Genomic DNA, 25,368 nt, shown 5'->3' with positions numbered 1-25,368 from the left:
GCACGCTAACCTTAAATGCTCAACTCATCTTTAACACTTCTAATCTCTCCCTTCATTATATTTTATATTCAATTTCAAGAGTGATATCATGTTTTTATAAACACAGACAGAATAAATGAAGTGGGCTGTTTAGAGTTTTGTGAGGTTTTCTTTATGGTTTTTAAACAGAATTTTAAGGAAGAAAATGGTTATTATTCTATCCACATTCACTGGATATGAGCAATCGCGCACTCTGATTGGCTACTCTACTACTAGGCTATCAGCTCATATACCGTGAGTAGAGAAAAACAAAATGGCAGAACATTTTGCTTAACCAACCAAGGATGAAATAAAAACTCTACTCGAACCCCCTCTCCCTCCAAAAAAAATCAACAAAATATAGAATGAAAGTATTTGATTGTAAGAATGTACCTTTTTTCAAGAATTATTATTAGAGCATTTTTCCAAAATTGATACTGTTTGTTTCAGTGTTGTAGTTGAGTCACTAAACCTCGAGTCTGAATCCAGTCTCGAGTCTCTAGTGTTCAAGTCCGAGTCGAGTCCAAGTTGAGTCCACTATTGATCCGAGTTGAGTCCGAGAACAAGACTCCACTCGCACCATTTGACGGTGGCTGTTTCAACACCATTAACATTAGTTTGTTCCTGAACATGACGTATGAACAGGTGAATGTGAATTCTCTTTGTCAGGGAGTATGAAGTATTCTGTCAGAGATGGTTGGGAGATGGATGTAAGTGCAGAAGGTGTGTTTATTAATACAAGTGAAGACAGGTAAACAATCCAGGGGTGGGTTTCCTGAAAACCTCTTAAGGCCAACAGCGTCTTTAATTACCTCCTATGATCCATCGTCAAGCTAATGTGGTTTTCCCGAACAACATCGTAGCCCAAGTAGTCCTTTAGTTTGCTCTGAGTTTATAAGGGACCCAGACTACTCGTTCAAAACAAAGAGCGACTGGCTCACATCCGAATACACAGACTGCACATGCGCCTCCGAGGGACTCTCAGAGTCAACGAGGGAAACTGGTGTTGAATCTGCTGCCAGCGTTCAATGATTTTTCTTGTACATTGCAAGTACATCGACTTAATTATTAAATAAATATACAAAAAACATTATGAATATATTTCAATATGTTATGGAATCGGGGCGGCACGGTGGTGTAGTGGTTAGCGCTGTTGCCTCACAGCAAGAAGGTCCACGTTCGAGCCCCGTAGCCGGCGAGGGCCTTTCTGTGCGGAGTTTGCATGTTCTCCCCGTGTCCGCGTGGGTTTCCTCCGGGTGCTCCGGTTTCCCCCGCAGTCCAAAGATATGCAGGTTAGGTTAACTGGTGACTCTAAACTGACTGTAGGTGTGAATGTGAGTGTGAATGGTTGTCTGTGTCTATGTGTCAGCCCTGTGATGACCTGGCGACTTGTCCAGGGTGTACCCCGCCTTTCGCCCGTAGTCAGCTGGGATAGGCTCCAGCTTGCCTGCGACCCTGTAGAACAGGATAAAGTGGCTAGAGATAATGAGATGAGACTATTCCATCCAGCCTGCTCATTAGGGATTTAACTCCACATCTGGATTTCTGTAAAACTACTTTGTGACAATGCCTATTGTTAAAAGTGCTATACAAATAAAATTGAATTGACTTGAACTGAAAAAAGGCTTGGAACAGAAGCATACAATAGCAGAGCAATACCCATAGCCAGATTATGAGGCTTGTAACTGAAAAAAACTTACATCGGGAAGCAAAATAAATATTTTGTGATTTATGTGAGTCTCTGATGAAAATTCACTCGCTGTTTAGAGAGGCTTCTAGCACATGGGCTGCAAAAAATAAATAAAACATCATCTTGGAAAGGGGCGGCATGGTGGTGTAGTGGTTAGCGCTGTCGCCTCACAGCAAGAAGGTCCGGGTTCGAGCCCCGTGGCTGGCGAGGGCCTTTCTGTGCGGAGTTTGCATGTTCTCCCCGTGTCCGTGTGGGTTTCCTCCGGGTGCTCCGGTTTCCCCCACAGTCCAAAGACATGCAGGTTAGGTTAACTGGTGACTCTAAATTGACCGTAGGTGTGAGTGTGAATGGTTGTCTGTGTCTAAGTGTCAGCCCTGTGATGACCTGGTGACTTGTCCAGGGTGTACCCCGCCTTTCGCCCGTAGTCAGCTGGGATAGGCTCCAGCTTGCCTGTGACCCTGTAGAACAGGATAAAGCGGCTAGAGATAATGAAATGAGATGAGATCATCTTGGAAAGAAGAAATATCTTGTAAGTAGGAAATCTGTCGAGTATTTCCTAATATTATATGGACACGAGTGTTTTACTGGGAAAGACACCACTTGTATTTTTCATATGAGCTACATCTGGGACATGGAGAACCAAAACCGTGAGATAAATCTCTATAAGTCACTTGTGAGGAAATCATTGAATTATTTTGATAAATTTGGATACTTTTTATTTGTGAATGTGTCTATATAATAAAAAGAAAAAAATCACATCTTGGATTGAAGATATGAAGTTTATCTTCTCATGTTGAAAAACTTGTATTTTTCATACAAAACACTTTGTGGATCTGAGTAACATTTAAATAATATTGGCTGGCGTTGAGTGGTATATCAGATATATTCCATTCAGCTAGCATGATACTGAACAAGTCAAAGAAGAGTGAATGGAATATATCTGATATACCATGAAACAAACAGCCAATGTTATTATTATTATTATTATTATTATTATTATTAATACACACTCTCTTCATATCAGCATACTCGAAGGCCAACGCAAGCTTAATTGCAAATCGGTGCCATCAGGGCAGCAGTGAAGTCACCTTCCAGCCAATGTAACGGTCATCAGTAGTGTTAGCGAATGCTAATAAAGCAGTCAAGCCAGTGCTATCGAGATCAAGTAACACAGGCTAACGACCTAGAAACTAAGATTTCTGTCTCCAGACTCATTTCATTTCCCTGTGTAATTTACTTCGTTACTTTTAAAATCAACATTGACAACTACACGCAACAGAGCGACCTGGCAGCCAAAATTCTCTCAAAATCTTCCGTATTTAATGAAGCAAACCTGGTGGCCATGTTTGTTTACAAATTATCACAGTTGCTCGCGGGCGCGGAAGTTTTATGTCTCCGACGTGTCTCTTTTCCAGTTTTTCGATGTCCATTGATATGTTTTGGTTTTTTTTTATCTTGTAAATATGCGTGAAAACTATCTAATGAAGTTTTGGTAGCCTTTTGGGTGTTCAATGCGTCTTTCTCTTTCCTGGCGAACAAAGAAATGATTGTGTGCCTGCGCAGCAGAAAAGTTACTCATTGGATATTCACGCTCCAACGTGTGACGTTGTGTTGTCTTGACAACGTGCAATCTTCTAACAATATCGCATGCTCATTCTCCATTGGGTAGAGTGGCGTAATACACGTAGGATAAGCGATATGCTAACAATATTGCATGCTATCAAACCAAATGAATGAAACCTGCTAGAAGGGAATACAATACATGTTTTTATTCCATCGAAAAAGTGTCCTGTATGTATAATAATTCCCAACATTTCACTCTGATGACATCACTCCCAGTGTTTTCCTGCTGACTAGATCCGTGATGCATGTTGTCAAAATGGCAACCAGGTTCAAAATTAAAGTTGTTTTGATTAACTTGCATTTTTTTTCCTGGTGGATGTGTCCGTATAGTATAAAGAACATTCCATGGTGGCACGAAGATATGAAGTTTATCTTCTTGTGTTGAAAATATTTTCACTCGTTTGCTTCACTCACTTGTAAATATATTCACCACTCGAAGATAAACTTCATGTCTTCGTGCAACCGTGTAATATCCTCTATTTATAAGATATAATAAACCAAATATAAGCTCATTAATCTTATTTCTAGAAATGTTGTTACTAATTTCAAGCTTGAAATAGTCTTGATCTGTTAGTAGAGCTTAATTTTCCCTAATTTTAAGCATATGTTCCTAGAAAGAAGCAAAATTATTATCCAATAGAATTAAAAAAAAAAATCTTGAAATGAGTATAAGAGTCTAAAACCAGGCTGAATAATCATATGTTTGATTTACAGTAATCTCACAATCAGAAATATTAGATCAGTTTGTCAAGATCTTTTCACCTGCTAATGTAGCGTGGACACTCAACCATGTAACTCCACATTCTGCCTCTGAAAACACTTCTGCTGGATTCGAACACTTTTCTGTTGATTACGTGCACGTTCCCCATCTTGTGCACAGATGTTGTGGCTTATAGCCGCTCAGAGATTGTGTATACTGCTACGTGCCAGTTATGAGCGGTGCTGTTTGGATAAATGCCCAGTCCGTCTTGGGGTTTCTGATAAAGCCCCCTTGTGTCAGGGTAAACAAACCCAGGAGAGAGCTTCTAACATATGGTTTCCTGCACCGGTGATCAGAGTCAGGCTGAGTTCATATTTAAATATATATATATATATATATATATATATATATATATATATATATATATATATATATATATATTTTTTTTTTTTTTTTTTACACTGCAATATCTTTTTGAGAGACAGACTAGGCTGGTACTTACAGTTGAAGTTGGGCTTGATGTTGTCTCCTGCTAGCAGGCTGTTAATGGTGATCTGATAAATGATGTGCAGCAGTAAGAAGGTCAAACTGGTGAAGCACAGGGATTTCAGCAAGCGTCCTGTGTGGCCTGGAGGAGAGACAGAGGTGTGTTTAGGAAAACATGGGACACTAATGATCACAGATGATGAGTAACTGTAAGGGTGTTTTATTTAAATATAGTTTTCTCAGATTTATACCTAAAGAAAGTCCTTGCAGTGCTACTGAATGAATTATTATTAAACAGGTAGAAAGACTTGAAAAGCTCTGGGCCCAGAGTGAGGCTATCTCTCATATGGAGAGGAAATCCAGAAATCCAGTTGTCCAGGTGAAAGTACACTTGTGATCCTCTGTATCTACACATTATGTGAAAGAGCTGTCATAATCCACCACTGTTAGCAGCAATACACCCTGCTTTACATCTCTCTCTCTCTCTCTCTCTCTCTCTCTCTCTCTCTCTCTCTCAGTAGTAATATACCACTGATGTTTTTGGCAGCCTGTAGACCATTCATCATGCAAAGTCCGCCGAACGCAGTGCGAGTTCAGAGCTGTTACCATTTTCAGAAAACTTCAACTGAAACAGCATGTGCAGGAGAAAAAAGTTGGACTCAATTTGTCCTCTGACACATAAACATCTCATGACGTGATGGGACACATGGATGGAAACAGCTGGGGGTCGATGCTGATAACTGTTTATCACGGTCACTGTAAAAGTCAGCAATCATCATCCAGAGTAGCACTTAGAAACACAGCCACAAACTCAGCCACAGACATTTACAGAAACACTGCAATTCAGTGAAAAAAAAAAAAAAGAGTAACAACAAACTAATGTATTGGTAATAAATTTTTGTGAAACTATTTAACAGTTATTCCACAAAATCGAGTCGTACATGAGCCGACAGCCGACGAGGCACGTAGCACCGGGTTGGCTATAAGCCATGTATGACAAGATTGAGTGGAATAACTGTTTTATTTTATCCACATCCACTGGATTTTGAGAAACGGAGCATTTTTATTGTTATTTTTTGCAAATTCGATAAATACAAAACTTTGTACAAAACGTCCGGCAAAATCATTTCTGCTGAGAACGTAAACAAACCGGCGAAATGACAGTAGCAATTGGTGAAAAATGCAATAATAATAATAATAATAATAATCTCATCTCATTATCTCTAGCTGCTTTATCCGACCCTGTAGAACAGGATAATAATAATAATAATAATAATAATAATAATAATAATAATAATAATAATAATTCTTGAAAAATAACAAAAGATATATTCTTACCATCAAATACTTTTATTCCATATTTTGTTGCTTTTTTTGTATTTTGGGGGGTTTTGTTTTCGAGTAGAGTTTTTATTTCATCCTCGGTTGGTTGAGCAACACGTTCCACTATTTTGTTTTTCTCTACTCATGGTATATGAGCTGATATCCTAGTAATAGAGTAGCCAATCAGAGTGTGCGATTGCTCATATCCAGTGAATGTGGATAGAATAATAAATAATAGCGATTGCGCTATATTTTAAATATGAGAAAAATATCCGTACTCAAACTTCATCTCTATTTTACGGGTAAATCCATGAGATACAGTATTACTTTGGTCATTACAAGTTGTTTCCCCTAAAATTTACAATATGTATATCATCTGTGGATGGAAGTGTGCAGGAATTACTTCTCCTACTCATTATATGAGGTTTAAAATGAGATCTAAAATTTTAGTGGCTCTAAATTACATTACAGGCTGAAAAACCAAGTGTTCTTTTAGTACATTCAGAGCTCATGAATTACATAAGCATTTTCAGTAAAACAAAAAATTGTATTTAATTTTGTGTTAAAGAATTTCACACTTTTTTGTATACAATTATTTACAGTATATACAACAGTAATGCAGTGGTAACATTAAAAACAGAAATGTGAAGCACAATTACAAACTACTTCTTCTTCTTTCTCTTTGTCTTCTTCTTGGTGAGGTCTTCATCCGTCTTGTGACGAGTCTGCCTGCTCACAATCTCTTAATTGTTGTTTGGCAGCGCGTAGGATTCAGTGCCATTGAGCTTGATCCAATGTACAAAACTTCCCCATCGCAATATTGTAATTCTCTCCTAGATACAGCTCAAGATCATTATCCAGCGTACTCAGGATGTTTAGTCCTGGGCGTCCAACACATCTAGAGCCATGGGCGGGAACCCAATCTAGCAGGAATTTAGGGAGCCTGCCATCTGACATTTATGCCACATGGCCAAACTAAAGGAGACGGCAGTAGCTTATGCTAATTCCCAGGCTACAGCAACTATTTCTCCTTCTTATCTCAAGAATCACATCTTCGATCTGCCAGCTTTATGTGCCGTTCCAGGCGGTAAGCTCTCCTTTAGAACTCTGGTCCTCCAGGTTGGAGGCTTTGCATAGGAGTATCTTCCCTGAAATGTCAAACCATCACTAGCTATAGAAACTCACAGAAACTCACAATTACAAAAGTACAACTGCTTTATTATTGTACAACCCTGATTCCAAAAAAGTTGGGACAAAGTACAAATTGTAAATAAAAACAGAATGCAATAATTTACAAATCTCAAAAACTGATATTGTATTCACAATAGAACATAGACAACATATCAAATGTCGAAAGTGAGACATTTTGAAATTTCATGCCAAATACTGGCTCATTTGAACTTTCATGACAGCAACACATCTCAAAAAAGTTGGGACAGGGGCAATAAGAGGCTGGAAAAGTGAAAGGTACAAAAAAGGAACAGCTGGAGGACCAAATTGCAACTCATTAGGTCAATTGGCAATAGGTCATTAACATGACTGGGTATAAAAAGAGCATCTTGGAGTGGCAGCGGCTCTCAGAAGTAAAGATGGGAAGAGGATCACCAATCCCCCTAATTCTGCGCCGACAAATAGTGGAGCAATATCAGAAAGGAGTTCGACAGTGTAAAATTGCAAAGAGTTTGAACATATCATCATCTACAGTGCATAATATCATCAAAAGATTCAGAGAATCTGGAAGAATCTCTGTGCGTAAGGGTCAAGGCCGGAAAACCATACTGGGTGCCCGTGATCTTCGGGCCCTTAGACGGCACTGCATCACATACAGGCATGCTTCTGTATTGGAAATCACAAAATGGGCTCAGGTATATTTCCAGAGAACATTATCTGTGAACACAATTCACCATGCCATCGGCCGTTGCCAGCTAAAACTCTATAGTTCAAAGAAGAAGCCGTATCTAAACATGATCCAGAAGCGCAGACGTCTTCTCTGGGCCAAGGCTCATTTAAAATGGATTGTGGCAAAGTGGAAAACTGTTCTGTGGTCAGACGAATCAAAATTTGAAGTTCTTTAAGGAAATCAGGGACGCCGTGTCATTCGGACTAAAGAGGAGAAGGACGACCCAAGTTGTTATCAGCGCTCAGTTCAGAAGCCTGCATCTCTGATGGTATGGGGTTGCATTAGTGCGTGTGGCATGGGCAGCTTACACATCTGGAAAGACACCATCAATGCTGAAAGGTATATCCAGGTTCTAGAGCAACATATCCTTCCATCCAGACGACGTCTCTTTCGGGGAAGACCTTGCATTTTCCAACATGACAATGCCAAACCACATACTGCATCAATTACAGCATCATGGCTGCGTAGAAGAAGGGTCCGGGTACTGAACTGGCCAGCCTGCAGTCCAGATCTTTCACCCATAGAAAACATTTGGTGCATCATAAAACGGAAGATACGACAAAAAAGACCTAAGACAGTTGAGCAACTAGAATCCTACATTAGACAAGAATGGGTTAACATTCCTATCCCTAAATTGAGCAACTTGTCTCCTCAGTCCCCAGATGTTTACAGACTGTTGTAAAGAGAAAAGGGGATGTCTCACAGTGGGAAACATGGCCTTGTCCCAACTTTTTTGAGATGTGTTGTTGTCATGAAATTTAAAATCACCTAATTTTTCTCTTTAAATGGTACATTTTCTCAGTTTAAACATTTGATATATCATCTATGTTCTATTCTGAATAAAATATGGAATTTTAAAACTTCCACATCATTGCATTCCGTTTTTATTTACAATTTGTACTTTGTCCCAACTTTTTTGGAATCGGGGTTGTACTTAATATACTTGAGTTTTTCTTTCAGCTCATACTTTTGGCTTTTACTCCTCACTTTTCAAAAGAAAATATCAACTTAGTTACCTCTGCACATAAATACACACTACATTTCTTTAGAATCACATATTTTTAAAGGGATTACATATTTTAAGCATCAGACAGCTTCAAGGAATGGATCAAAATTCCTAACGAGTCTAAATTTCAGTCGATGTGACATAAAGAATGAGACGTAATACCTCTCACTGTGCTCTATCTGCTACTACGTACACTGTGTATCGATCAAGGCAGTTTGTATCATGACAGCTAGGGCCCTAATAGCACTTGTGCATGGTACAAGTGTATTTTGAGGCATGTCTAAATCCAGTTCTGCGAGTTTAACAGCAGCAGAAATGATCGCAGCGCCAGGGGCATGGTTCAAAAGGTTTGTACTTAGTCTCTTAATTAATCATGGGTGTGTTTTGGGTGTACCATGCAATAAACCAATCAGAGTGTCATCTCCCATTCCCTTTAAAAGCCAGGTGTGCTTGCACCTTGGCAGATTGCTATAATAATGGTCGCAGGAAAGAACACTTCTCTGCAGAGGAAGTGAAACCATGCGAGCAAACCACCTCGAGCATCAGCAGGATTCCACTAAAGTTCCCTGAGGTGAAGCAGGTGTACGAGGAGGTAGCAGTGAGTAACAGCCGAAATAATATTAGTACTGACCTTTATGATATACTGTATATATTTTTAAATGTCTTGATGTACACAATACTATCTATTAATAATATTTCACGCTGTAATCTTTTCATCTTTAATCTTTTGTATGTGTGTGTGCACATCCCTGTAAGTATAACAAGCTGCGTGTATGGACTTTGATCACCTACCTATGTAGGCACATACTGCTATCTTGATAATGCACCCTTAAAATAACAGTGAAATACTGCACCATTGACTTCGGACCAGGTTTTTGTTGGGCAATCATGCAGTCTCTTTCTGTAGCCTCAAGAGAGCAATACACCAACAATGGACCTGACTAAACTTCATTTTAAGACCAACATGCCTCAGATGGGTGCAGGTGTAGTTGCTATTTAAACAATGTTGGCACTGGATGGGTAAATGACAACTGTGTCGGTCTCAAACTAACAAAGATGCTTGCGTTGTGCTTGGCGCTGTTTTGCGCCAGGTATAAGATGGGGCCTACACTGTCAGAAATAGGGATACAGTAGGAGTCTATTTCTGTCCCCCAAGGTACAATCTACACTAATGCACCCCCAGGGCTCATTATTGGACCAAAAAGGTACATATATGTTCCCAAGCAGTATAAAGGGTATAGATAAGTACCTTAGAGGGTACTGCCCCAGTAACAAGGCATTGTACCCCAAAAGGTACAAAAATGTACTTTATTTTCTGAGAGTGCCTAGAGTTCAGCATTTAACTAGTTTGTATGGTCAGAGTCATTAGCTGTGTCTGAGATCACTCACTCATTCACTACTCCCTACTCACTATCTAGGGAATTCTATATAGAAGACTATATAGTGAGCTCACTGGTACTGTAAAATGAAAAAACACTTTCAGACACTTCGCCGCCGCACCGTCATTTACGTCATTACTGTCGCACTGCCAGATCAGTCGGCTGGTGGGTTTTCAAAATAATAAATACATGCATATATTTTTTGTGATAAATACATATTATACTGAGTGTATTTCCCACATTAATAAATACAGAGTACTTTGGGTCTGCTGCATCTTTCAGGTTTTTTTTTAAATCAAGGCTGAATACTTTCTTCTTTGCTGCTGCCTTTTATTAAATCAAATTTGAGGCTTTTGATTAATTCCTCGCTCTGCACTGTAATTTTTATTCTTGTATTTTACCTGTCTTGTTCTATTTTAGTTTATTTTCTATTCTCTTACTATTTTTAATTGGACTTGAATGTCTGTTTATAATGTTTCTTCCTCCGTTCATTCATCCCAACACACTACAATATTATTGCTATTTTCACGCCACAACTTATAAATTTGTCTCGTGCGTGTTGTCATAAGGAAAAACAAACTACTGCTATACTCAATCTAAAATACTTATTGGTTCTTATGAAACAGCTTTTACAGCTTTTCTTTCAGTCCGACCGCAATGCATGATGGTATATATTTATTGATCAGTGACCATCGGTTGTACACTACTTTTCACGATGCATTGTGGGATACTATGAGTCCAATATATAGGGTGTAATAATTCTCACTGTACATTCAGACAGCACTACAAAATGGCGAACTCACTACATAGTCCACTATATAGTGGGTAATGAGTGATTTTGGACACGGGGATTGTCATGCTAGCTAAAATTTGAGAGATGAGGAGTAAAGCTGTAGCTGTTCTTAGCATTAGCTAAAGTTTTCCCATGTTCCTAGGTTCATTGCTGAAAAAAAGGTCAACCAAGTTTACCAGTTTATACTTTTCTACTTGAAAAATTTGTAGCTGTACTACAACTTTTACCGGAACATTCATGTGCTATATATGAGTTATTGCACTTTTAGTTGTGTGCAGAATTTGGGTACTTCAAGTCAAGTCAACTTTATTGTCAAATATGCTATACATGCTCGACATACAGCACAGATGAAATTTCAGTCCTCTCTGACCTACGGTGCAAACAGGCAATGCAATAAATAAAAATAGAATAACTGAAATAAACAATATAAACAGTATAAACACTCTAGATAAGAAACAGACATAGACTAAACACTCACAGGTATATATATATATATATATATATATATATATATATATATATATATATATATATATATATACACACACACACACACACACATACACACACTATATATATATAGCCCTGTGATGACCTGGCGACTTGTCCAGGGTGTACCCCGCCTTTCGCCTGTAGTCAGCTGGGATAGGCTCCAGCTTGCCTGCGACCCTGTAGAAGGATAAAGCGGCTAGAGATAATGAGATGATATATATATCACGGGCGATTGCTCTAAGACAATGAGGGAGGCTCAGCCTCCTCTAAAAATGACGAACATCGTGTAGGATGAAGTGCGCTAGGCTTATGTTATAGCCAACCTTATAACATTGCTATTTCAGATCCAGAATCATAGAAATATATGTGCTCAACCCAACTACAGTGCGAAATCATTCCGTTATAACTTTCCCCAGTTCGCCTAATGTGTGCGTGAGTTTTTCCCCCTCGTGACAACACGATGCAGCCCAGCCTCAGTGGACTTCAATGGCATTTGGGAGCTATGCGCTTTTCAATATCAAAATGCAAGACGGTTATTGGACAAATACTGCGAAAACGCCCGCCCCATGGACTCCCAGCCTCAGTGGACTTCAATGGCATTTGGGAGCTATGCGCTTTTCAATATCAAAATGCAAGACGGTTATTGGACAAATACTGCGAAAACGCCCGCCCCATGGACTCCCAGCCTCAGTGGACTTCAATGGCATTTGGGAGCTATGCGCTTTTCAATATCAAAATGCAAGACGGCTATTGGACAAATACTGCGAAAACGCCCACCCCATGGACTCCCAGCCTCACAGTGGGAGGGACATGGCAAAGCTTTCCGCGAGGAGACTGGTGATTGGTGAAAGCGGCCGGATATTTTCTTTGATTGACAGCTCATTTCAAATATAGACAGGCAGCGGTGAATTTCAGTTCAGTCCCATGCGGATTCGCAAGTGGTGTGGTGTACTGTAAGAGATCAGCTTACATTTCGATTTCATTCATTACATACAGTTTCTACCAGCTTTTTTAGTTTGTATATATTTTCATTGTAAATAAAGTGTAAATATAGTGTTGTCAAGTTTGCTATCTTAGTTCCAGAAATTTCGCTTATTTGAGTGACTGAACTTGAACTTGAGGGGGCTAGTCAGCTAGCAAGAAAGCTGCGTACGGATGCCAAGCATTGCTGATTTAATTTTGGCGAAGCCATTTGCCAGTCTTCCTTTCGAGGAAAAAATTTAAATTAAAGAGCAGGGTAGACCAACGCCTCAAATTGACTTGGTGAAAAAGGTAGGGAATAATACTCATTCCTTTCAGCTCTCCTGGTACGAGAAAGTGAATTGGCTAACAGCAAGTGACCCACATCAACAACAGTAAATAGGCTACTTTAGTAATATGTCATGGATGGACCAAAAATATAGAATCTATTTAAAATGTTTATGCTGAGTATATTATATTGGAATATATATTTTTCTGGATATGAATTACACACAGCTACAATTTGGAAAACATTTTTAAACAAAAATACAGCCGAGAACATTTCACACTACAGACCTGGATTAAAAGTGAAGGGTTATGAAAATTGACAATAAAACATTTCTCAGTCAAAATAAGTAAAATATAGGGAAAGTGTCATTGAATGAAATGTGTGGCACCCAGCTCTATGTTTGGCTCCCCAAGGTCAGTGCTTGTGTCTATTCCAGAACACTCTGCTGTTACTGCTGAGGTTCCTGACAAAGAGCTGCTTTCAATAATGATCAATTTTTAAACAACATGCCACAATTTTAAAATATAAAATGTTAAAATATACCCCCCAACACCACCATCATGTATACTGGACAGTAGGCTAATGGGCCAAAAGAACCTGTTATTTCACAGTTTGTGACCCTGCCAACAATCAGCCAGATCAGAGGCAAGAGTATGGGCAAAATTGATGTGTTTTTTCTTTTTTTCTTTTAAAATCTGGAAATATCGTAACCTACCAGCCTCCCCTGTTTGAAAGACTACCAGCCGCCACTGATATATACACACACACACACACACACACACACACACACACACACACACACCACCTCCGAGTGAAAATAAAAGATTCAAAATAAGGCAAATTCACAAGATTTGCTGAACTAAAATTCTGCTTTAATACCTCATAATCTGAGCACTTTCACCCTTTGGGCTAAAAAGCACAACTCTTAAATAATGGCGTCTGTGATGACTGGCCGCTTGCAATGAAAAAGTGACTGCTACACAGAGTGTGAGTGAAAGCAAGGCTTTGCGTTGACGTGTGTCTGGATGAAGGAGTCAGCCAGACCACAGACACAGTGCAGACCTGCACTCCTCTAAACACACGCTAAAGCTACACTTCCATTTCTCCCACAGGTAATACCCCATGGGTCAACAAGCTGCCACATGCAGCCTATCCACAATCATTTTTAGAAGCAGGTGCTCATAAATAGTATCACAACTAAACCCTCCACAGTAGCAGAGTGCAGAGTCCTTCACACAAGTGGTACTAACCAGAACACACTTCCATACAGTGGTGCTGGAAAGTTTGTGAACCCTTTAGAATGTTCTATATTTCTGCATAAATATGACCTAAAACATCATCAGATTTTCACACAAGTCCTAAAAGTAGATAAAGAGAACCCAGTTAGGCAAAAATATTATACTTGTTCATTTATTTATTGAGGAAAATGATCCAATATTACATATCTGTGAGCGGCAAAAGTATGTGAACCTCTAGGATCAGCAGTTAATTTGAAGGTGAAATTAGAGTCAGGTGTTTTCAATCAATGGGATGACAATCAGGTGTGAGTGGGCACCCTGTTTTATTTCAAGAACAGGGATCTATCAAAGTCTGATCTTCACAACACATGTTTGTGGAAGTGTATCATGGCACGAACAAAGGAGATTTCTGAGGACCTCAGAAAAAGCGTTGTTGATGCTCATCAGGCTGGAAGAGGTTACAAAACCATCTCTAAAGAGTTTGGACTCCACCAATCCACAGTCAGACAGATTGTGTACAAATGGAGGAAATTCAAGACCATTGTTACCCTCCCCAGGAGTGGTCGACCAACAAAGATCACTCCAAGAGCAAGGCGTGTAATATTAGTAGTGTTGCAGAGTCAGGGTCCTTCCAGAACAGGTTGATTTATACAGACATCATGTGACAGATCATGTGACACTTTGATTGCACACAGGTGGATCTTAATCAACTAATTATGTGACTTATGAAGTGAATTGGTTGGACCAGCTCTTATTTAGGGGTTTCATACGAAAGGGGGTGAATACCTATGCACACTCCAGATTTGGTTTTTTTTTTCATCTTAATTATTGTTTGTGTCACAATTTAAAAAAAAGAAATCACCTTTAAAGTGGTAGGCATGTTGTGTCAATCAAATGGTGCTACCCCCCCAAATCCATTTTAATTCCAGCTTGTGATGCGGCAAAACAGGACAAACATCAAGGGGGATTAATAGTTTTGCAAGACACTGTAAGTGTACTGTTATTATGCATACGTGCTGTTTTATGTGTTGCAACAAAACAAATTGTGTGTCTCTGGCATTAATACAAGAGAAATATTATGCCAAGTGGATTACTGCTATGTTTCCTATTATTCTCATTAAAGCTGCACATTGTTTTTTCCAAATTCAAACAGAGCTATCATCACTTTTAATTCAGCCTTGTACCTCAGCACCTACCTGTAATCATTGTAGAAACCTTAAAACGATGTTCTCCACATTCCCAAGCTACATCTGACAAGGTGCCATTCTTTTTACAATGCTTTACTGTTGTGGAAATGTTTTACAGGGCCCCGTCAAGCCACACTATTTTTTATTGTTCGCTTTTATGGTTTGTTTTGGCTTTGACTGATTAGAATGTGTTTTATTCATAACAGCAAATAAAAGGGGAAAATAAATTATTACAAAGCCATACAATGATTTAGCCTTAAACTGTTCCAAAATTAAGACTGAATGGGTGTTGTGACTGACAAAAATACACTCATTCACCTTCTTTAAATGTCTGATCCCAGGCTGGGTCATGGTGGATCTGGGGTAAATCCTGGGAACACTGAGAATGAGGTAGGAATATACTCTGGATGGGACTCCAGTTCATCATAAAGCATCATACACACATATTCTCACACTTGTTCTCAGCTAGGGGTAATTTTATGTCACCAATCTACCTACTGGCATGTTTCTGGACAGTAGGAGGAAACCAGAGAACCCAGATGAAACCTGCACGGATACAAAGTGAATATGCAGACATGCAAACATGCTCCACGCAGACAGACCTGAGCTCAGGATCAAACTGAGGACTCTGGAGCTATGAGGTGGCAATGCTACTCTCTGCACCACTATGTCATTCAAAACAAACAGACGTCATGTACGTAGATATTTAGTAACTAATCTGACCAGATATGAACACTACATAAGGTTTAATGGGTTATAGCAGTACTCCAACATCTAGGGAATTGTTCATATGGATTTTAGTTACAGTAATCAAATATTTAATGCACTGAGAGGCTCCGGTTGAAATTATGGATTCTCTGAAGTGACTGGCGCAGCCTCAAAGAAAATAGTACTATGCCAGTCACCAAAGAGAATCCATAATTACTGGAGCCTCTCAGTGCATGGTATATTCGATTTATATCCCTCATCAAAAAATTCCAAACTAAAAGTGTTAAGATTGAATCTCAGCATAAATTCACTTGAGGCAGCCATGTTTGTTGTTTACATCGAAATGACCTTTGACCTGTGCATGTGCAACATACCATGCTATTGCTTGCCTCACTAGGCTTGATCATGATATGTTGATCTACACAGACAGAAATGCTCGCGGAGCCACAGCTGTGACTCGATTTGGCCGTATAGCTTGAAATTGTGGCGTCAGTTCATGGTATATCCAGAATATACCATGGCTGACTCAAAGCATATACTTTTTATTTTTTTATTTTTGATGTCACAAGATACATTGCTTAATCGCTCCTGTGGAGGACGGCCCCATGAGGACTGTTGAGGGTTACACCTGGAGGATGCTCTGGACTCTTACAGTAATGCTTTTATGGCTGAGGACTACAGTTAACTTGCTAACTTTAGGACTGCAGTTGTCATGAACAGTTTTGCACTCAAGTTTCCATCAATGAAGAGTTTACAGCATCAACGAAACTGTCTTCATGTTAAAACTGTTAATGTTATAGTCATGCTGTCTGTTGTTGCCCAAATGAGGATGGGTTCCCTTTTGAGTCTGGTTCCTCTCGAGGTTTCTTACTCATGTCGTCTGAGGGAGTTTTTCCTTGCCACCGTCGCCACAGGCTTGCTCATTGGGGATAGATTAGGGACAAAATTAGCTTATGTTTTAAGTCGTTCAAATTCTGTAAAGCTGCTTTGCGACAATGTTTATTGTTAAAAGCGCTATACAAATAAACTTGACTTGACTTGACTTAATCAATCAAAATTTCATGTCACATGAGCCATCCTTGGCCAATCCCTGCACGGGAATTTTTTTGATGAGGGATATAATACATTTTATTCTATCCACTTTCACTAGATATGAGCAATCACATGCTCTGATTGGCTACTCTGCTACTAGGATATCAGCTCATATACCGTGAGTAGAGAAAAATAAAATGGCGGAGCGTGTTGCTGAACCAACCAAGGATGAAATAAGAGCTCTATTCGAAAACAAAACCCCAAAAATACAAACAAAGCAACAAAATATGGAATGAAAGTATTTGATGGTAAGAATGTATCTTTTTTCAAGAATTTTATCCCATTTTCCACAAATTACTACTGTCATTTTGTCAGTTTGTTTACATTCTTCATCTTTAAGCATTAAAATTTGTTGAATTTTTAGATTTGTTGAATTTTTTTTAGACTGGTTCAAAAGCTCAAAGAAGTTTGATAATTACATAACTGAAATGTCCAAGCAAGAATTAAATAAATGTCTAAGGCCCACTTTACACGGGGACGGTCTGAAACAAAAACGCAAAAGTCCGTTTTCGTTCCCACTTTTTTCCGCGTCTACATGACCGTTTTCAAGGAGGAAATCTGCGTCTATACGGTGATGCATAAATGTGTGGAATTCAATTGGATGTGCATGCCAGGCGGCTAGGTGGTGCTGTGAAAGACCTCCGCTATGTCTGCACGCATGCGCAACGTCTTCCGTCTTGTCTGATCTGCACATCTGCGCCGCGAAAACTTTGACTACTCTGGCTATGGTAAGTAAGTAAGTAAGTAAAAAAGTAAGAGCATACTATACCCGCCTCTGTTCATTAGCGGTATATGTGCAGATTCGGTATAGATGTTCGAACGACTCCTGGACGTTTATTAAAGCTGCCAGAGCAGCTTGAAGGTCCGTTGGATCGATGTAATCAGACATGCTCTTACTTTTTTACTTACTTTCTTACTTCCCGTGCTGGCATGTACAGTATATGACATATGTATGACGTAAACGCGTACCCGACATGAGCAGATCTGAGCAGAGTTTCACGTATTGGGTAGTTTAGACGGATATGCAACGGGGGCTGTTTTTAACTTATCCACTCTGGAAGGCGTTTTCAATTTTTTCCGTTTTTCAGCCTCGGAAACGCCGTCGCCGTGTAGACGAAAGGCACTTCCGATAAAATATTTAGTCATTTTTACCCGACACCGTCCTCGTGTAAACGGGCCCTAAAGCTATTCTATACCTCAACGCGACAGCAAGACGGCATGTTCTAATAAAAACAACAGTAAAGTCAATTCGTGCAGCCGTTGATAGGTTTTTGAGAAGTTCGTCAAAGCAGAAATTATTTTGTCAGATGTTTTATATAAAGTTTTTATTCATCGAATTTGCAAAAAAATAAAAATTAAAAACACTCTGTTTCTCAAAATCCAGTGAATGTGGATAGGATAAAACAATTATTCCACTCAATCTTGTCATACATGGCTGTGGCAGCGGGGGCGTGGTCAAGTGTCGGTCTGTGACCGGCGGGCGGAGTCAGGGAAGGTAAGTGGCAGAATCACTGCACCTGAGGTCTATTAACGTATGTTTGTGTGTCTTCCCCAGTGACCGCGCCCTATTTAAGGAGAGAGCAAGAGCAGAGGGGAGCTCTCTCCCCAACCAGAAGATTAGTGTGTGTGCGCGCGTGTATGGCTGGGAGAGTGTTGCAGCTGAAAATCTGAAAATAAAGAGTTTGGAACTTAATTCTGGCCTGCCGTCTTTCTGTGCTCCTCCCACTCATACGAACTGTCACAGTGGTGCCGAAACCCGGGAGATAAAGTACTCGTACTGTTGCCCACATCGAGCTCCAAATTGATCGCCAAGTGGCAAGGACCCTTTGAGGTCACACGGCGAGTCAAGGACGTCGACTACGAGGTGAGGCGAACAGACAGGGGTGGGGTGCTACAGATTTACCACCTCAATCTGCTCAAACTCTGGAATGAGGAGGTCCCCGTGGTGTTGGTGTCGGTGGTTCCGGAGAAGGCGGAGCTGGGGCCGGAGGTTCAAAAGGGAGCATTGGCATTGCGTACCTCTCTGGTCCCCTGTGGAGACCACCTCTCCCCGACCTAACTCGCGGAGGTTGCCCAGTTGCAGACCGAGTTTTCGGACGTGTTCTCGCCCCTGTCCGGCCACACCGACCTCATAGAGCACCACATTGAGACGCCCCCGGGGGTGGTAGTGCGCAGCCGCCCTTACAGGCTACCTGAACACAAGAAAAAGGTGGTTTGGGAAGAACTCGAGGCCATGCTCGAAATGGGCATCATCGAGGAGTCCCACAGTGACTGGAGCAGCCCGGTGGTCTTGGTACCCAAGGCCGACGGGTCGGTCCGGTTCTGTGTAGACTATAGAAAAGTCAACGCGGTGTCTAAATTTGACGCGTACCCAATGCCTCGTATTGATGAGTTGCTCGATCAACTAGGCATGGCTCGCTTTTACTCGACACTGGATTTGACAAAGGGTTATTGGCAGATCCCCTTGACTCCATTATCCCGAGAAAAAACAGCCTTTTCCACACCATTTGGCTTACACCAGTTTGTCACACTTCCTTTTGGGCTGTTTGGGGTGCCCGCTACGTTCCAGTGGCTGATGGATAGGGTCCTCCGCCCCCATGCCACCTATGTGGCCGCGTACCTCGACGACATCATTATTTATAGTAATGACTGGCCACGGCACCTAAAACACCTGAGGGCCGTCCTTAGGTCACTGAGGCAAGCGGGTCTCACAGCCAACCCGAAGAAGTGTGCGATTGGGCGGGTGGAAGTATGGTATCTGGGCTTCCACTTGGGCAACGGGCAGGTGCGTCCCCAAATTAACAAGACAGCAGCAATTGCGGCCTGCCTGAGGCCCAAGATCAAAAAGGGGGTGAGACAGTTCCTGGGGCTGGCTGGCTACTAACGTAGGTTTATACCTAATTATTCGGACGTCACCAGCCCGCTGACTGATCTCACTAAAAAGGGGGCACCAGATCCGGTCCAGTGGACGGAACAATGCCAGCGGGCTTTCTCTGAGGTGAAGACTGCACTGTGTGGGGGGCCACTGTTACACTCCCCTGACTTTTCTCTCCCCTTTATGTTACAGACAGATGCGTCGGACAGGGGGCTGGGGGCCGTTTTGTCCCAGGAGGTGGAGGGGGAGGACTGTCCAGTGCTGTACATCAGCAGGAAGCTGTTGGTATGTGAGGGGCGCTACAGCACCATCGAAAAAGAGTGCCTCGCGATCAAGTGGGCAGTCCTCGCCCTCCGCTACTACCTTCTGGGATGCCCTTTCACCCTCTGTTCGGACCACGCACCCCTCCAGTGGCTCCACCGCATGAAGGATGCCAACACGCGGATCACCCGTTGGTATCTGGCACTCCAACCCTTTAATTTCAAGGTGATCCACAGGCTGGGGGCGCAGATGGTCGTGGCGGACTTCCTCTCCCGTTGGGGGGGGAGTCGGCTGCAGGCCGGACGGCCGCCCGGCCTGAGTCGGGCGGTGGGGGTATGTGGCAGCGGGGGTGTGGTCAAGCGTCGGTCTGTGACCGGAGGGCGGAGTCAGGGAAGGTAAGTGGCAGAATCACTGCACCTGAGGTCTATTAACATATGTTTGTGTGTCTTCCCCGGTGACCGTGCCCTATTTAAGGAGAGAGTGAGAGCAGAGGGGAGCTCTCTCCCCAACCAGAAGACTAGTGTGTGTGCGTGTATGGCTGGGACAGTGTTGCAGCTGAAAAGCTGAAAATAAAGAGTTTGGAACTTAATTCTGGCCTGCCGTCTTTCTGTGCTCCTCCCACTCATACGAACTGCCACAATGGCTTAGAACTAACTCAGCACTACGCGCCTCAACGGCTATCAGCTCATATACGACTTGATTTCATGGAATAGTTGTTATTTATACACACACCATTTTATTACTAATAGATACCTATACATATAAAATGCAGACTATTTGTCTAAAAACAGAAAGTAGCAGTTTGTTACAGTCACAAAATCTGATATCAGTTGACAAAGTAACAGCACTCTGACTAAAAGAAAGAAAAAAACAGAGAATATTCACACCAGTTACTGCTAACAGAGAGTTTCAACCTTTTTGTGTTATTCATGCTGATAATACATAGAGATTTTTTTTTTTTAATGCATATGATTTATACTGTTAGGGGAGGTTGATATTTGTTTTGGGGGCCAGGACGGATATGGAAATTTACCAGGCATATAAGGGGCATTTTTGGATAAAAATGAATTAAATCAATAAATCTAGCTAAAACTAAGAAAAAACAAACTAGTCAATTTTTACAGTTGCTTGTATGCCCATGTGTTGATGGAGTGTGGAACCATGCAGAGCTTTAAGAGATACAACAGTAAAATGTCCTTAAAAACACCACTAGGGATAAACTCTTGGGCTGCTGGAGGCTGATCCTGGCGCAGGAAGCTCAAATATGGACCAGATGTGTTTGTGATGTCGGCACACAAGAACAAAGAAGGTTGTGTTAGTGCATGCCTATCGGCTCGCCATTTAGGCAACAGGCTCTGATTTCATTTCCCCCTGATGGGCTACTTCATCCATTCTGTGATGATTGAATGGGTTTCTGTGTTGTGCTCGAGCACTACCTCAGTTAGACTTTCTAAATACATCTGTGTGGATCATAAGGAAGGTAATAAAGTTGGATTAAACCAATAGAATACATGTTGTGCTCTATGAAGTTCCTTGTGCATGCCCAAGTAGTAATATTGTCATCCTGAATGCTGAAATTTCATCAGTCTGATTGTATTTAAACACCATTTCCTGATGACTTCATCTTGCCAAATTTTGGAATGAGCTCCTTAGGTCATTTAGAAAGCCCCGTGCTGAGAGCTTGACTCATGCCAATCAGAGATGTGGGTTTTGCAACTTGGCTTCTGTTTGCGAACATAATTTGGGATGCTGCTGGAGAGTAAAAAAAAAAAGCCTTTACAAAGACACATTGCTGATGTCTCAAGGAAGTTCAGTGTCATGTGGTAATCCTATCAGGGCCTCTATAAGCTTTTACTATTATTGGCATACTTGGCATCATTAATCTGAAATTCAGTACTGCCCGAGTAATATAGTAGAGAGTCAAACAAAATCAGATGAACTGTAAAATGTTGCTCCACTGGGAAAAGCTTTCATGTAGCGAATTACATAATTGATTTGAATCAATTCATTGTTGGACAGCAACCATTTCGACTGGGGCCCAGTAAAGAAGTCCAACACGACTGATGGATATGAATATGTTTCACCTTCCCATCCTGCATACACCAATTCGTAGGTTTATTTTATCCAAAGTGACTTGCAAATAAAGTAGAACACAATCTAAAGCCAAAAGTCAAGGGTCTTTCTCAAAAGCCTTGTGGTTCTCTGGCAGTCCTAAAATTTCAACTTGCATGACTTCATACATGCTTAGGATAAATAAATAATTTTTTTTTAAAAAGATCTATAACCCTGAAGATCTTTAAATTTTAACTCTTAATTTCCCAAAGAATATTTGAGAAACCATTTTTTCTCCCTAAGAGCACACTGCAATGTTTTTCACTTTGAGGCATTACAACTTCTCATATTACTGATTAGAAGTTGGTCACTCGTTGCATCACTGCATTTTAGTGTAAATTCTATTTTCAGATATTTTTTCTCAGTCATAACCTGAGTTAAAATGAACATTCCAGAGATTATTAGAGATTCGTTGCACTCAGAAAAGAAATTCCACAAAATCAGACTCCATAACATGAAAAGTGCCTCAGATATCAAGAGCTGTTGAACTCCACCTGACATCAGAAGTGGAAGACATTTTGCTCTAAAGTGTGTAGAATCTAATTGACTAACTAAAAACAGAGTACATTTTAATCCCTGATAAATCACTGATATTTCATATTTAATTTTATTTATATAAAAAACGTATTCAACTGCAGACATTTTAATAACTTATAATTGCAAGCTAAAACACGTCACATGCATAAGAAAGAAAGAAAGAAAGAAAGAAAGAAAGAAAGAAAATGGAAGTTAAGAAAGATTTAATTTTATTTATCCATCTATCCATTATCTGTAGCCGCTTACCCTGTACAGGGTCGCAGGCAAGCAGGAGCCTATCCCAGCTGACTATGGGTGAGAGGCAGGGTACACCCTGGACAAGTCACCAGGTCACCGCAGGGCTGACACACAGAGACAAACAACCATTCACACCTACGGTCAATTTAGAGCCACCAATTAACCTAACCTGCATGTCTTTGGACTGTGGGGGAAACCAGAGCACCCGGAGGAAACCCACATGGGCAGAACATGCAAACTCTGCACAGAAAGGCCCTCGCCGGCCACAGGGCTCGAACCCAGGACCTTCTTGCTGTGAGGCGACAGTGCTAACCACTACACCACCGTGCTGCCCGCAGACAGTTTAATAACTTATAATTGCAAGCTGCAACACATTTCCCATGTGAAATAATTAAAGAAAGAAAGAAAGAAAGAAAGAAAATGGAAGTTATAAAAGAAAGAAAGAAAAAGATTTAATTTTATTTATATTCATTCAACTGAAGACAGTTGAATAACTTGTAATTGCAAGTTGCAACACATTTCACATGCAAAATGTAAAATAAATAAATAAATAAATAAAATGGAAGTTAAGAATGAAAGAAAGAAAATGGAAGTTAAGAAAAAGAAAGATTAAATTTTATTTATATTAAAAACACATTCAACTGCAGACAGTGTAATAATTTATAATTGCAAGCTGCAACACATTTCACATGAGAAATAAATAAATAAATAAATAAACTGGAAATTATCAAAGAAAGGGAAAGAAGAAAAGAAAGAAAGAAAATGAATGAATGAATGAAAGATTTCATTTTATTTATATTAAAATCACATTCAACTGCAGACAGCTGAATAACTTGTAATTGCAAACTGCAACACATTCCACATGTGAAACAAACAAACAAACAAACAAAATGGAAGTTATCAAATAAATAAAGAAAGAACAATTTAATTTTATTTATATAAAAACACATTCAAGTGCAGACAGTTTAATAATTTACAACTGCAAGCTGCAACACATTTCACATGCGAAAGAAAGAAAGAAAGAAAGAAAGAAAGAAAGAAAGAAAGAAAGAAAGAAAGAAAGAACAACCCCCTGAGGTATTTACCATATAAAATGTAGCAGAATGTTTACGCTATTTCCTGGAGCAGAGAGGCAGCGTGAGTTCGACTCATTACGAGAACTAAACTAATGCCGTATTATTTCCTTTTAAAAACACACTAAATGTATTATGCTGTTAAATCTTTAACATCTGCCAGATTCCCTTTCAACTTATCTGTTTCTATTTTAGAAAAGCTAGCACAAGCCCTTTTCTTAAAAAAGAAAAAAAAATCCCTATATACTAACTGCAAAAACAGGAGACTCAGGAGATGCACTCACGGTTACACCAAGAAGAAAGTTCCCACAGTTTGTCTTTATTATAAATGATGGCTTTGAGTCAAAAAAAAAAAAGTCTGATGCTAAATTTTAAGTTCTGTTTTGCTTTTAATTTCACCTGTCAACCTCAGAACCTATCTATATCTGAATCTGTATCTGAATCATTTCTAAATAACCAAAACTAACCTGGACGTAACACCATAACATATGAAGACAGTAAAAGACATTAGCTGACTCAAACAGCCCTTGATTACATTTTATGACGTGACTCACAGCTGAGATATGTGCTTTTCTTGAAGTGTGTGTGAGAATGAGTAGGAGAGAGGGAGAGGGAGACTGAGCAGGAGGCTAACACTGAGTCACAGAATCAGTAACAAAGAACCAGTGCTTTCCTGAGTCCCAATCTGAATATCTCCAAAGGATATCTTGCTGTGCTGTAGGCACATCGGCAGATACTTAAAATTCCTTCTCCAATTCCTTTGTTGTTTAATCGCAAACATTTTAAACTTGAACATTTTCTAAAGCGAAATATAAAAACACATGAAAGTGTGTTCAATCACATGAACGCTGTTTGTTAGAGTTATCTGAGAATGAAAAGAATAAGTTGGAATGAAATCAATAGAACGGAACCGAAAAATGATCCTGTTGCCTCGTTGAACCTTGTGAGTCATCGTTTTCCTGAGGAAGCGCTGTGAAGCTGACTTACAGAGATCCACAACATTCAAGGTCCCTTTCCTATGACCTCTCCATTCTGCTCCGTTTCCTCAGGAAGCCATCTTGTCTCCTGCGTTTTCTCAAGTGGACAAATTGCATCTGTTTTGAGGCAAGAGCAGAGGACGGCCTTGTGGCCTTGAGATGCTGTTTCCTTCCCTTAAGTACTGCCGTGTGAATGTCTTTGCAGACTGAGCTGCTTTCTGGAAGTCTGAGTCTAAATGTCAAGTTGAATTACTGAAACATTAAATAAAGGTCAATGTTTTTGAGATAACCATATTTAAGTTCGATTTTCAACATTCAGGGAAATTCATTTGGCATGACCATTACAGCAGTAACAGTATTGCCAAAGCATTGACAGGAATTACAGTTTGAATTGTCTACAAATCCAACCAGT

At 40.3% G+C, this 25,368-nt stretch overlaps 1 protein-coding gene across 4 annotated transcripts in view; it reads right to left on the bottom strand.

Annotated features, from left to right (window-relative positions):
• The window catches only part of LOC132887095 (piezo-type mechanosensitive ion channel component 2), a 345,950-nt gene that overhangs the window by 247,400 nt on the left and 73,182 nt on the right, over nucleotides 1–25,368 (bottom strand). For all 4 annotated transcript variants that reach the window (XM_060922465.1, XM_060922467.1, XM_060922466.1 and 1 more), the window contains exon 3: nucleotides 4,534–4,659. In XM_060922465.1, coding sequence (XP_060778448.1) covers nucleotides 4,534–4,659 — 126 coding nt within the window. The remainder of the gene's footprint in view (nucleotides 1–4,533; nucleotides 4,660–25,368) is intronic.

Source organism: Neoarius graeffei, chromosome 5, assembly GCF_027579695.1.
Source record: "Neoarius graeffei isolate fNeoGra1 chromosome 5, fNeoGra1.pri, whole genome shotgun sequence".
Taxonomy (NCBI): Eukaryota; Metazoa; Chordata; class Actinopteri; order Siluriformes; family Ariidae; genus Neoarius; species Neoarius graeffei.
The sequence above is the reverse complement of the archived record's forward strand: the minus strand, read 5'-3'. Positions and strand labels throughout refer to the sequence as shown.